The sequence below is a fragment of the Pleuronectes platessa genome, chromosome 9 (assembly GCF_947347685.1).
Source record: "Pleuronectes platessa chromosome 9, fPlePla1.1, whole genome shotgun sequence".
Lineage (NCBI taxonomy): Eukaryota > Metazoa > Chordata > Actinopteri > Pleuronectiformes > Pleuronectidae > Pleuronectes > Pleuronectes platessa.
In genome coordinates, this window is record NC_070634.1 from 17,287,500 (window position 1) to 17,301,389 (window position 13,890).

Genomic DNA, 13,890 nt, shown 5'->3' on the forward strand with positions numbered 1-13,890 from the left:
TATGCTGTGTTTCTCTATTTGCAACATTGGTTTGATGGAGCCATTGTTTTTTCAGAGCATATTGAACTTGAAACTCAACTAACTCCACTCTACGTTCTTAAACTTTGTAATAAAACCCAAAGGAGAAACACATACACCTGATAGCCACATCACAGCTGCCTTAGATCCAGATACAAAAATGTTTAGACTCCACATGAAGAATTATATTCAGTTTTTAAAAAATTCAGACAACAATCTTTTCACCTGATCTAACCAAGGTCTCTTCTGCCATTCTAGGTGCTACCTGTTGGATGGAATCTCTAAAGGAGCCTGGCTGAACCGCTCAAGCATCATATTCGCAGGGAATGACAAGTGGTCTGTGGACCCACGAGTGTCCATCGTGTCCAGTGTGGGCGACAAACATGAGTACAGCCTTCAAATACAGAGAGTGGATGTAACCGACGACGGCCAGTACACATGCTCTATTCAGAGTGAGCGCAACCCACGACCAAAGCTCCTCAACCTCATTGTAAAAGGTGAGTGTCGGTAATCCTTGCTCTTTTCTACATGCATGTGTTAGTCCATAAATTAACTGTCAGGACTTACTCCCTTCCCATTAGCTTTTTATGGCTTCCACTTGTGCCTGCATATGATTCATCGGTTGAATGTTAAAAGAATAATTACTGCATATTTTTGCGTATCTTTTGCCCTCCCCTGCTTTTTTTCATAAAATCTTGTTTGTTAGTCATTACAAGGATCATTTAGCGCAACAAAATGTCCATAACAAATGCGACAGTATTCTTGTGTGGCCTGTGTACCTCATGGTCACAGGTGTTTCTGGCACCATCTGTGCTATAGAAAAGTCTGCGCTCTCTTTTATTGTGAATAACAACAAAAGCTCGAGACATTTTACCTTGTGAAAAAAATAAGATAAAGTCTCTTCAGCAAAGAAATGCCTTCAGTGGAGGTAAAGTGACTTTGTAAGGTACTTTTCTGTGCCTGCAGGCTATGAAACACAAAGCAGCAGACTGCTGTTTTGAATGACTGCAGGCAGACTATATAGCTTTAATCAAGCCTGCCTGGGTTCGGTCAAAGCAGTTTACAAAATAAGATGTGATGCTCAGAACTGTAAGCTGTATTTCTTGTTTCATTGACATGACATATGCACAGTGCTACTACTGCTCTAGTTAACCGCTGTTAAGACTTTTAATTTCTGCCTATAACCTATAATGAAAGTACAGTTCTCGCGGCGTGGTCCAGATTAGGACACGTTTTGAATGTCGGACAAGATCACTGAGAGCTAATTGACAGGAGTATTCTGAAGTCTCATTCACGCTTCTTTTACATATGAAAAAAGATGCATCCATTTCAATCAATGTAATTGATACAGCCAACAGGCAAAAATGGTAGCTTTTTAAACAGTGGCCAGAAGGCTCAATATGTATCCTTAGCTAACGTTGAGTTTAATTGAGGTGTTGGCTGTTTGTATGCTGATGTCTCAGACTGTAGGTTAGCAGCCAAACAGGAAATCCTTCTGAGTCAAAACTAGGGATGCACCGATATGGAAATTCTTGGCCGATACCGATACCGATATTTAAAATAACAATCTGGCCGATAGCCGATACCGATATTTGTTTATTTTCTTTTTGTTGTTATTCATTCACCCTTTTGTGCCAGAAAAATAATTAAATCATTATTTAAAAAGCACTATTCATCACTCTTATCTTTTAATGAGCACAAATTGAATCAGATTTATGAAACAATCTCTGATTTAACTAAACTTTATTTAACAGAGACATATTAGGCCCATTTTACCGCAAGTTGAAATGGTTCCTTGGGATCTTAATGAAATGTCTGTAACATATTTTGGTCAAAATACCACAAGGGTAATTTAAAACAGCACCTTTTTACCCTGTCTAAAACAGCCCTGTTAAAGTATCATTATAGAGAACGCTCTTCTCATTGATTTACGGTAGAAGTATTGCCCGTTTATTAGATGTGTTACGGCTTCTGTGTGTATAACGTATGTTGTCAATTCCCTTGTTACCTGTGCATGAGACGGATGAATAGAGCCGGTGCACATGAGAATAAAGTACTTAAACAGACGCTACGCTCATACTTTTTAAACCAAGTTACACTGCGTGAGTCAAGATAACTTAACAAGCCCTTCTCAGTTTTACCTGTTTTGAGTGTCGGGCAGAAATCACATCGCGTCAACACCCACCGTGGCCCTTCGCGATGCTTGTTTTAATTAAACAGTCGGATTCCCCTGGTCCGCACCAGTTCTCAGTCAGCTGCTAGGCGCCAGCCGGAGGGTTTCCCCAGCGGTCGCCGTAGCTGAGGTGATCCGCGAGAAGGGCCGGACACGCGTCCAGAGTGGCCGCCGCTGACCGCGTACCCAGTCCCCTCCAACAGCCCGCCTTCCGCGCCGGCGCCGTGAGGTGCCACCGGATGAGGACCTCCCGGTGCCGCACACTGAGCCTCCGGCGGCGCGGAGAGGAGGGCGACGGAGCGACTGCTCCCCCAGCCGCGGCACGTGCCCAGCGGTTTTACCACAAATATGAACATCGGCCAATGATATCAGTGAAAGTCAAGTTTATTACCGATAAGCCGATATCAGTTAACGAGGCTAATATCGGCCGCTACCGATTTTCGGCCGATATATCGGTGCATCCCTAGTCAAAACCCATCTTCTAAATGCCATGTTATATTTCTTCAATAGGCTGCTGAGTGTATGGTCCACTCTGAATATGTTCAGGCGGGACTATTAACGTGAATGTTATCAGACAAGCTGTCGATAGAAATGACTGTTACTTAGCTTCTGTTTTTAATGTCAGCAATTGCCTTCATTCATTGTCCACTGTTCTCACTGATGTTGCCTCAGGCAGGAAACAGATGAATTGTTTTCAAGCCAAACCAAGGTTATGATTAATTTTCAATGGAACATAATGTTGGAATATACACAGTGTCGTATTAATAGAAGAGCTAAGGGTCAGAAGCACTCAGTTGTAGAGGTGTTAGCTGTGATATATGAAATGTGCAAGTAAAAACAGCTCTCCAGCTGGCATTGCTTACAATGACATATGGAGAGAGCTTAAAAAAAAGGGTTATGTTTTTCTGGTGTAAGTATACCTGTTTTTTGTACTCATATAAATTGTCTTGGTGCAACTACACTAGAGCTTGTTTAAAAAAGTCACAACAATTCACAAACATTGTGGACTGTGTTTTTGTAAACAGTCATCCTTTGAGGGTGCAGATTTCATCTGGGACGAACACAATAGTCAAAACAAACCGTCTCGCGTGTTTGTACCTGTTAAGAAAACACTATCAAATAGCACAACATGAGCAATAACCCAGAAAGCAGTGCGCCCTCAGCTCATTTCGTTATTTGACATTTTCAAAGCTGCTGGCTATCACATGTCAACATCAATCTTCCTGCTCCGTAGTTATACGAGTGAGTGGGTGTATGGTGCTGCTGTGCCTTTCAAACGGTTGTGTCTGTTTACGTGGTTGTCTGTTATTGTGCTGATAACAGTGTAACTCACTTCCCTCTCTTTGAAAATGGCCCCAACGTGTAACAAACCTGTTTCATTATGAGAGAGTCAATGAATAATAAGGTACTGTATTTGGAGGTGTGCCAGATTATGACATTGAATTATAGTAGCTTGACCAAATATGGATTTCTGGGGTCGGATGCCAATAGTGATATTGTGGAGTAAATTTTGTTTCTTCTAAAACTGATACTTTGGGAAAATGCCTGTGATTATTAAATGATGATTACCTGTGACGCTCAGTCATTTAGGTTTCTGGTTTTCTGTCTTGTGTTTTCTATTTCCTGTTTTATTTTGTAGCCTTGCTCTCACTGTCTTGTTTCAGCTTCTCGGTGTCTCACTTCCTGTCTGTGATTGTGATCTCCAATCCTCATGTGTTTCACCTGGTGTAATTGCCCCGGCCTTCCTGCTTGGTATTTAAGCCTCTGTTTCCCTTTGTCTGGTGTCGGGTTGTACTAGTTGTTTTCTCCCCACGTCGTGAGAAATGGTTTATTTGTTCCTGCTGTTTCGTCCAGCTTCTCCTGCTTCCTCCTTCCTTGTTCTCAGTGCGCCTTGTCGCCAGTGTTACTTTTGTTAGTGCTCTTGTTTTGTTTTTGTCTTGTTAAAGACGTTTTTGTATATTAAATCCCCTTTTTGTTATAACCTCTGCATCCTGGGTCCATCTCCTCCTTCAAACCGTAACATTACCGTCATGACAAAGAAACGTAGTCGAAGTCGAGGCTTGTAAATATAGAATTTGAATTAAGAACATAACATTTTTGAATAATTCTGCACTGTTTATTCTGTAAAATGAAGGTTCATATCAGCACATATTGGCATTAATGCTCATACCGATGTCTTTAAAGGATCGCTGATTTTCATTGGCCAACTGACAAATTGACTTGACCATACAATGAATATCACCTGACTGATATTGTTGATAAATTTGTTGATGTTGATACACATAAACTCAAACTATATAAATACAATGCTTTATCAGCACTTGCAGCTAAAACTACTGTCCCATAGCTGATAGGTCGCAGGTTCAATTCCTGTCTCTGGCCATTGCATGCAAAAGGATGAGGTTAAGAACAAGGACTTGCATTAAATATTACATGAAACATTTTGCAACTGGAATTTCAGCCTCTTTGCAGCGAGTACGTGTAAAACAGATTTTAGATTTGAGAAAAAATATTGCTCGTATTGGATCAATGTGTTGTATTGGCTGATACAATGAGTTTAGATATAAGGAGAGATAGAAGTCAGATTGATCCCATTGAGTTAAATAAAATCCTGAAAAGCCTAAATGGTGAAATTTAGATGTACCTGTGAATCCGGGTGATATAACAAGAAACCCCTTGTATGACTTATTCAACAGGACCGGCCATATGAAGCCGTTTCCATGTCCACTTTGATCCAACTGTCAAAATGTTCACTTGTATGTCCATTAAAACACTGGAACTCTATCCTGTTGCACTTGGCATAGTGGGAGTGAGTGAACTGTGGAGTGGTTGAGTTACAAACGACAGTCACACTGACAGCAGGCAGACACTTTGCCTCTACCTCAGCGACATATCACAGGTGCACCATGCCTCTAAATATACCTGTGATCAACCATAGTCAGCTGCTTGCCAGCCATTAATAGTCACTGCAGGACTATTATGTTTTGTAGATGTTGGCTTTCTGAAGAACATTCTGTAATGGGAATCTTACCAGGGGTTTATCGGGTCATGGCAGCTCCTCACCACTGGCCATATGGCCACAATCAAACCAAGGCTAATGTGCCAGCTGTCAGCCGTATAATACGCATTGCACTGCCCAGAATTCCTGATGGATGTGACCTAGTGGCTGAGGTTTGGCAACATTTTGACCCTCGCTTACCAATTGTTATTTTACAGTTATCAAATGGAAGATGCTGTTAATTATCTCTGCCAAGTAGGTTATGTTTTAACCCCTGTCCATTTAGTTTCGTGTTGGTTGATTTGTTTGTTAGCAGATAAACACAAACACTCCTGAACAGATTTCCATAAAACTGGGTGGAGGGATGAAACATGGACCAAGAAAGGGTCCTTTACATTTAGTTGTTCAATCATATTTCGGGGACTGACATGTGTGAGTGTGTGGTGCAGCTTCATTTGAATTTAAGAACGCCTGCGTGGCATTATCCTTGTCATAAACGTTGTACGACAATAATAGGGTAAATATAGGTTGTAGAAGTAGCAGTTCATTTAGCAACTTCAATTTCATAACACATTTACAACCAATGAAACCAAGGAACAACTGGACAGTGATACAAGAAAACAAACATCTCAAAGTGTCAACAGACAGAGACATGGTCAGCATCTCTTCAGTTGAGATGACGATGGATGAAACTGAAAAACTGTCTGACGGAGAAAATGTTTTTTTTTAAATGTGCCCTGTACTTGTTACTTTTAGATCAGGTGCTCGGTAAGATTCGTTATGTTATCTAAATCCGCTACTGCTGAGTCATCAGGCAATTGGGTCTCCAGCCGTTTAACCAGAGCAGTGTATCCGAGTGTGAACTGCAGGCAGGAAGCATGTTGAAAAGCAGATGACTCACTCAGGCTGATAAATGGCCATGGCCATGCTCCTGACAGGGCATTCAAGGTTGTTCAAAATTTTGCTTCTTTAAATTGCCAGACGCTATCATTTTATTTCTTTTAATGTTGGACTGTAACGTTTGTTTGCTGTCATGGCAAATCCATATAACTTTACACCATCTTGTACGTTTGTTGATTTGCTTTTTTCAAACTCTGTGCGTTATGAATCATTACCTGTCACTGTGCCATAGTTGTGTACACATGCTTAAGCCCACTCATGGAGAACAGGGATTTCTTTACAGATGAAATGTAGCAGGGGAGCAAATCTGTCATGTTGCTGAGGCTTCTGGGAGCATGCTGTTTTTTCATCTGCGGAGAGGAGAAGGGAAGACTTGCTCAGAAAAAAACTACTCTTTAATCTGGGCTTTTCAGTCCAAGCATACAACATGTATTAATGCTGCAACAGGGATGTTACAGTTGAAGTAAAAGGATTTCATGGCACTGGATTTTTTGGCAGTTTTGCTTTGCTAGACTGGGTACACCATGAGGAGTAACGGAAAATCTGGGGAAAAGGGTATTACTGTGTATGTATACAAATATGCAATGGTCTCAACTCATTACAGGTGCATTGAAGGGTCCTTGACCGGCTTATCCACCAAGCAATTATGTTTATCTTGGTGGATACATGAGATGCATGTCTCTGCCTGCAATGCTGGGTGACTTTCTTGTATTTGGTCACGTCATTACAGTTTTTGGGTGTGAGCAGAATAAAAGAATGCCAAAAATACAAGAGCTGAAATACAAGTTTTTTTCTTTAATACTGGAGCCTGACAATTTATCAGATATCCATTTAACATTGGCCGATATGAGCTTTTCACAGACATGGTGGTACCAGCGTTCGTGTTTGCCGATATGCACTGATATGAAAACTTTCATTTTACAGAATAAGCATTTATCTTCAAATTGTAATTATATATATTATTTCTTAATTTCTATGTCTATGATTGTATTTTTTTATTCATAATTTAATTCATAATTTAGTTATTAGGTAGTGGACATTTTTACATCCCAATATTAGCATCGGCTCTGTCCTCTAAAAATCCAGTTGGCTTGTATTTTTGTTAAATGCATTATTTTTTTAACCTCTTGTACATAAATTCCTAGAATGAATTAATGTTCAGTGAAAAGTAGTTTTTTTTTCCTGTTTTTTATCTTTTGTTAAACTCTTACCTGGCAATCTGAGATACCCATCCATTTTATAATGTTTTTAATAGAAACCGAGATCTCCACTTCACACACACATGAATCACATGCTGTGGTGAGACGAGGGTGAGATGTGGCTGTTACTGCTCCCTCATCTCTCAAAATCATCTGTGTGACATTCATCCTCCCACAGAGACCTTGTGTCTCCACAGAGACCTTTTGTCACCTCAACAAATTAGACCTCTGCATATGTGCCTCTATCCTCATTGCGTCATGGCCTTTAAACAGAGCCCATGAGATGTAAGAGAAACTGTGGAATTTAAAACACGGCTCTATTGCACCAGTATTACAGCTAAAAAGTTAAATGAAGTAAAGGGCACAGCCTCTGTTTTTGCTTTCTGTTCTTGATCCAAATGCTGCAGTGTTGACAAAATGGAGTTCAAGTTATATTACGGAGATGGGTGTTGCTTAGCGTTGCTGCAGCATCACACCAGTACAAGTGTTTATCACAACACACAAGCACAAAAATCTAACAGTGCCCAAATGGGTCTCTCACATAATCTGCCAAAAGCCAAAAGTACTAATCATCAGGGTCATCTGGATTTGCTGAATTACTAAAAGGGTGCATGTTTTCCTGCAGGTACATTTGGCACAGGTATCTGCTGAGCAGTTAAACCCGTCCTTTAAACACTCGACTTAACAAGATTAAACTGAACTGCCTCTGTCCTGTGGCTGAACACTGATTATGGAGTAAAGCAGAATACCAGTGACATCAGTGACAACCTGAACCCTGACCATTGCTGCTGCGGCTACACTGTACGGCTGGACCCCGTCTGCACATCCGCATCCCCACCGTCCGTGCGCTGACCTATTTACAGTCTACCCTGTCCGTTATCTGATGTAGCATTCAGAGGAATGAGAGATTGGTATCAGGACCAAACCGCCCTTTTTACCACATCACATGACTACCCTCCCCCTCAGTTGCCACTCTTTTCCTCCCTCTCTGTTAATTAAGATGGTAGATGTGATAATGTATTAAATATGCACAGCACCTCTCATCTAAGAATATCTTGTCAGAGAGAGGAGGGGGGGAAGAGGCAAACTTCCTTTCACCAGTATCTACTCATATGTGCTTTGCCAATGTGTTTCCAGCCACAATCCCTGAAAACCAGAAACTGTATATCGAGATGTAGAGCTAAAAAATTAATTAATTGGAAATTTGATTGATATATTGTAGTCTGAATCAGTTTTCCTGCATTCTTCCATCAAACAAGCACGACCACATGGCACAGAGCGATGCACTACTTCACAGGGGAACGTTTTCAAAAATATGAGGCATAATCCTGCATGTGATGAAACTGCTTCGGACATTAATATGGATCTGAGCGGATTCACAGTGAGAACTCGTCGCCCACGCCCATGTTAGTGAGTCAGTCTGAGGAAGAGTGTTGAAAGTGAAATGAAGGTTTAAACCTCTAGGTTGTCGCTCGTCTCTTTGATGTCAGCACAGAGATAGAGTGTAATTACAGGGTACAGAACAAAAAGCCCGGCAAAATGCAGTTTATTCTTAATTTGCCGTGATTCCCTCGCCCTCATTAATTGCCGGGTGCCTTTAAAATAGATTTCAGTGTGAAAATACAGTCCTATTAAATACGCTTTAAAGAATCAATCAACACCTTCTCGATGACTTGTCTCTCTCGTTTACTGGTGTGGATTCCTCAGGAGGATTCGCTCTTTCAATACTATAACATTTAAGCATAATTGCATTCTTGCTCTACTTAGCTCTTTATTGAGTTAAAAATAGATTTCATTGTGTGGGCGTATTGGTCAAACCATTTCCTGTGTAAACTCGGTATCAAGTTGATTGAACAGTTAAATGTTCGGTTCACTTTATTACATTGAGGACATTTTGTCAGTAGCTGTAGTAAATCACCTTGAGATGAAAATGTGTACTGTTATTAGCCTGGCAGTTTTCTATAATAGCCTATTAGTGTTATATAAATGAACAATTGAAATCATTCTAGCTGCGCAGACATTTTAGTAGCATAAGGGCACACGCTCATAGCCGACTTTATTTATTTACATAGACCAGAGGTCTTCAACAGGGGGTCCGCGACCCCTAGGGGGTGCGTGGATGTACTGCAGGGGGGTCACAACATTTTTGATCGAGACAATTTTTTTTTTTTTTTTTTTTTCAACCAATTTTTTTCCAAAAAGTTTTTATAAGCTTTAAATACACATTAACATGCATCCAACATATTGTCAGGCTGATATGACCCTCTGCCTGACAACCTCCATCCGTCCAAGGATAGATAAGTTGTGTGCTACCCATCGGGGTCCTACATCTCACTAATGTGGGAGTATGTGTGGCATCCACAGATGGCTTGAGGATTCACTGTCTCTTCTACATGTATGTTTAAAATAAAAACATGAATCTGTGAATTACTTTAATAGCTCAGTGTTGTATGCAAGATGTATGTTTATAAATGGCAGTGGCATGGCCACCCTGTACCGTGCACATGTTTAAATTAAAAACATGAACATATGCACCTGTATTATATTTGAATAGCTTAGTATTGAATGCACAATAACAGGCTAGCTATGTTTATATATCGCACTAGGCCCAGTTTAATATAAAACAATTTTTTTATACAATATACAGTGCCTTGCATAAGTATTCACCCCCTTTGGACTTTTCTACATTTTGTCATGGTATAACCACAGATTAAAATTTATTTCATCGTGAGTTTATGTAATGGACCAACACAAAATAGTGCATCATTTGGAAGTGGGGGGAAATATTACATGGATTTCACAATTATTTACAAATAAAAATCTGAAAAGTGTTGAGTGCATATGTATTCACCCCCTTTCCTGTGAAACCCCTAACAAAGATCTGGTGCGACCAATTGCATTCACAAGTCACATTTGCAAGTCACATAAGCAAGTCACATAATTAGTAAATAGGGTCCACCTGTCTGCAATTTAATATCAGTATAAATACACCTGTTCTGTGACGGACTCAGAGTTTGTTGGAGATCATTACTGAACAAACAGCATCATGAAGACCAAGGAGCTCACCAAACAGGTCAGGGATAAAGTTGTGGAGAAATATGAAGCAGGGTTAGGTTATAAAAAAATATCCAGAGCTTTGAACATCTCTCTGAGCACCATAAAATCCATCATAAGAAAATGGAAAGAATATGGCACAACCGCAAACCTACCAAGAGGAGGCCGTCCACCCAAACTGAAGAGTCGGACAAGGAGAAAATTAATCAGAGAAGCAACCAGGAGGCCCATGGTTACTCTGGAGGAGTTGCAGAGATCCACAGCTGAGGTTGGAGAATCTGTCCACAGGACAACTATTAGTCGTCTACTCCACAAATCTGGCCTTTATGGAAGAGTGGCAAGAAGAAAGCCATTGTTGAAAGGGATCAATAAAAAATTCTGTTTGGAGTTTGCCAGAAGCCATGTGGGAGACACAGCAAACATGTGGAAGAAGGTGCTCTGGTCAGATGAGACCAAAATTGAACTTTTTGGCCTCAATGCAAAACGCTATGTGTTGCGAAAACCCAACACTGCCCATCACCCTGAGCACACCATCCCAACAGTGAAACATGGTGGTGGTAGCATCATGCTGTGGGGATGCTTCTCTTCAGCAGGTACAGGGAAACTGGTCAGAATAGAGGGAAAGATGGATGGAGCCAAATACAGGGAAATCCTTGAAGAAAATCTGATGCAGTCTGCAAAAGACTTGAGACTGGGGCGGAGGTTCATCTTCCAGCAGGACAATGACCCTAAACATACAGCCAGAGCTACAAAGGAATGGTTTGGATTAAAGAATGTTAATGTCTTAAAATGGCCCAGTCAAAGCCCAGACCTCAATCCAATAGAGAATCTATGGCAAGACTTGAAGATTGCGGTTCACAGACGGTCTCCATCCAATCTGACTGAGCTTCATCTTTTTTGCCAAGAAGAATGGACAAACCTTTCCATCTCTAGATGTGCAAAGCTGGTAGAGACATACCCCAAAAGACTTGCAGCTGTAATTGCAGCGAAAGGGGGTTCTACCAAGTATTGACACAGGGGGGTGAATACTTATGCACCCAACAGATGTCAACTTTTTTGTTCTCATTATTGTTTGTGTCACAATAAAATTTATTTTGCACCTCCAAAGTACTATGCATGTTTTGTTGATCAAACGGGAAAAAGTTTATTTAAGTCTATTTGAATTCCAGTTAGTAACAGTACATAATGGAAAAAGTCCAAGGGGGGTGAATACTTATGCAAGGCACTGTATATAGTAGGGGGTCCCTGCTCCATCTCTCCACCAGTTTGGGGGTCCTTGGCCTGAAAAACGTTGAAGACCCCTGACATGGACGTAGCTTTTTATCTGAATTTTTACGCAGCAATTTTTTCTGTTCTTATGTAACACATCTGCAGTTCATGCATTTTAAGTATTCTTGCAGTGACTGGCCGACCGTCCTGGTTGATTTCGATTCACATGTAAGGAGCGTTGGAAGAAGCAATAAACTCTTTCACTCAAACACCATTAGCAATAGCACTCAGCAAAAGTACCACATTCAGAAGATCACTGAAGTAAATGTATTATAAGCCATGTGTAATTAAAGTACTAAATGTAGAAACACTTCTTTCAGATTGTTGAATGATTGCATATCTCGTATTATTGTAATATTGCTGGAAACACATTAGCAGTATTCTAATGTTACTGGATGAAGTGAAGCTTATTCTAAAAACGATATATACTGTTGCATATGCTTAATGAGAAGCTCTGCATCTGGGAGCGTAAACTGATTATAAGATTTGTTTTGAAAGTAATTAGAAAATACAGCCTTTTCACTCAAAAATGTGATTGAATAGAAGTGTTACTAAAGACTGAAATGCTCAACGGAGGGATCTCATCATTGTCTGTCCCCCAGTAATTAGATTGATACACAACTAAACTGAAAGAATATGTCTTGTAGGAAACATAATTTATGTCTGGATTATATTTAATGAATAGAAAGCACTACAGTTAGGCAGCAGGAGGTGGTGTGGGTGCACAGTGGGCATACAAAGCACATGCATGTCACACTGAGGGCAGGGTTCACATCCAGAATCCCATCTGTGGCTGGGTAAGCAATGTAAATAAACTCTCACTTTCACTTTGTAATTTGCAGTCACTATCCTGATAGTATCCTGTTCAAGATTACTATCTTAAACTATCCTTAAGTAAAAAAACAAATACTTTTTTGAGTGAACATTTTGCTGTTCACCATCAATGGACGTGTGTTGCTCGTAAAGAACAGAAACAACAAGTCCCCATGACGTTGATAAAGATTGCAACTCTGCCGAAAAACGTTTTATTTTCCTTCATATGTATTTGTTGAGTTAAGCTGTATTTAGGGAAAGAAGTGAATTTCTGGGAGATTGAAATTGTTGACTGGGGTTGTAATTTACAAAATGTTATAGTTCTTACTACGTTTAATATTGCGTTGTATTTTCAAGTATGAGTGTATGTGATAGAATTATATACATACATATACAAGCCTGTGTTAAAGCTATTTCTGCTGTAATTTTATTGTAATATATGTTTAATTTGTTAGTTTTCCACCTAAAAATGAATATTCATAAGTGGAGATAAAATAGCTCTGTAAGCTTTATAATTGTTGTGTGATATAACTGAAGTTTATAGTTTAAAAAGAAGCTGTGACTGCACCAGAGAAGCTGCTACTTTAGGAAAATAACAATGAATTCACACAATTTATCCATTGATATTGAAGGGAGAGTGTGTGAGAGAATATGAGTGTGTCTAAAGGAACAGATTTGCCATTATGGCCCCTGACATTTAGTTAGCAACTAATCGTTGTCATGTGTGTGTGTGTGTGTGTGTGTGTGTGTGTGTGTGTGTGTGTGTGTGTGTGTGTGTGTGTGTGTGTGTGTGTGGCTGTGAGTTTGTGAATCTCTATCTTACATTTTTTTCCGTACTCCATTATGTATGCACATCCAGCCTAATATATGTGAGTCCTCACACGCACACACCGGTGTGCGAAGGTGGTTGTGTGTGCAGTAATGTGACTCCTCATCACAGAAATAGCTGATATTAGCTACGGTTAATTAAAATGAGTAAGGACAAAGGTCAGACAATCAGCTCTCACGTATCTTCTCTGGAGAGGGAATAGCTACAACATAGGTGGTAAGTAACTTAGGCATTTTATATCTAGACACTAGATGTTCTTCATTGGTTGAAAGAAAAGCTCAACATAAAGGTTGAATTCACATTCTTACTTTCCACATTTATTCCGCCTCACTTGCTTTAACCAGCATACCCAAATTGTCAAAAGTTTTTCTCCTAATCTCATGGAAAGCTTGATTGCTCTCAGCATGATGATTCTGGATCTACTTTACTCGCAGTGAATAACAAAGTCATGTTTTCCATTCTTTGTATTTTGAGATGCATGTTTACAATTGTACATCAAAACCATCCTCAGATTATGGTAATGTGCTTCTTCCAAAGCAGAAAATGTTGACTTACTCGCTGAGATTTTTCTTGGATGCTGAACCAATTTAATTATCCTTTTCCAAAATATTTTTTACACGTCTGTATTTGTGGAAAG

At 40.0% G+C, this 13,890-nt stretch overlaps 1 protein-coding gene across 2 annotated transcripts in view; it reads left to right on the forward strand.

Annotated features, from left to right (window-relative positions):
- The window catches only part of negr1 (neuronal growth regulator 1), a 133,846-nt gene that overhangs the window by 38,626 nt on the left and 81,330 nt on the right, over window positions 1–13,890 (forward strand). For both annotated transcript variants that reach the window (XM_053431189.1, XM_053431190.1), the window contains exon 2: window positions 277–515. In XM_053431189.1, the coding sequence (XP_053287164.1) occupies window positions 277–515 (239 nt within the window). The remainder of the gene's footprint in view (window positions 1–276; window positions 516–13,890) is intronic.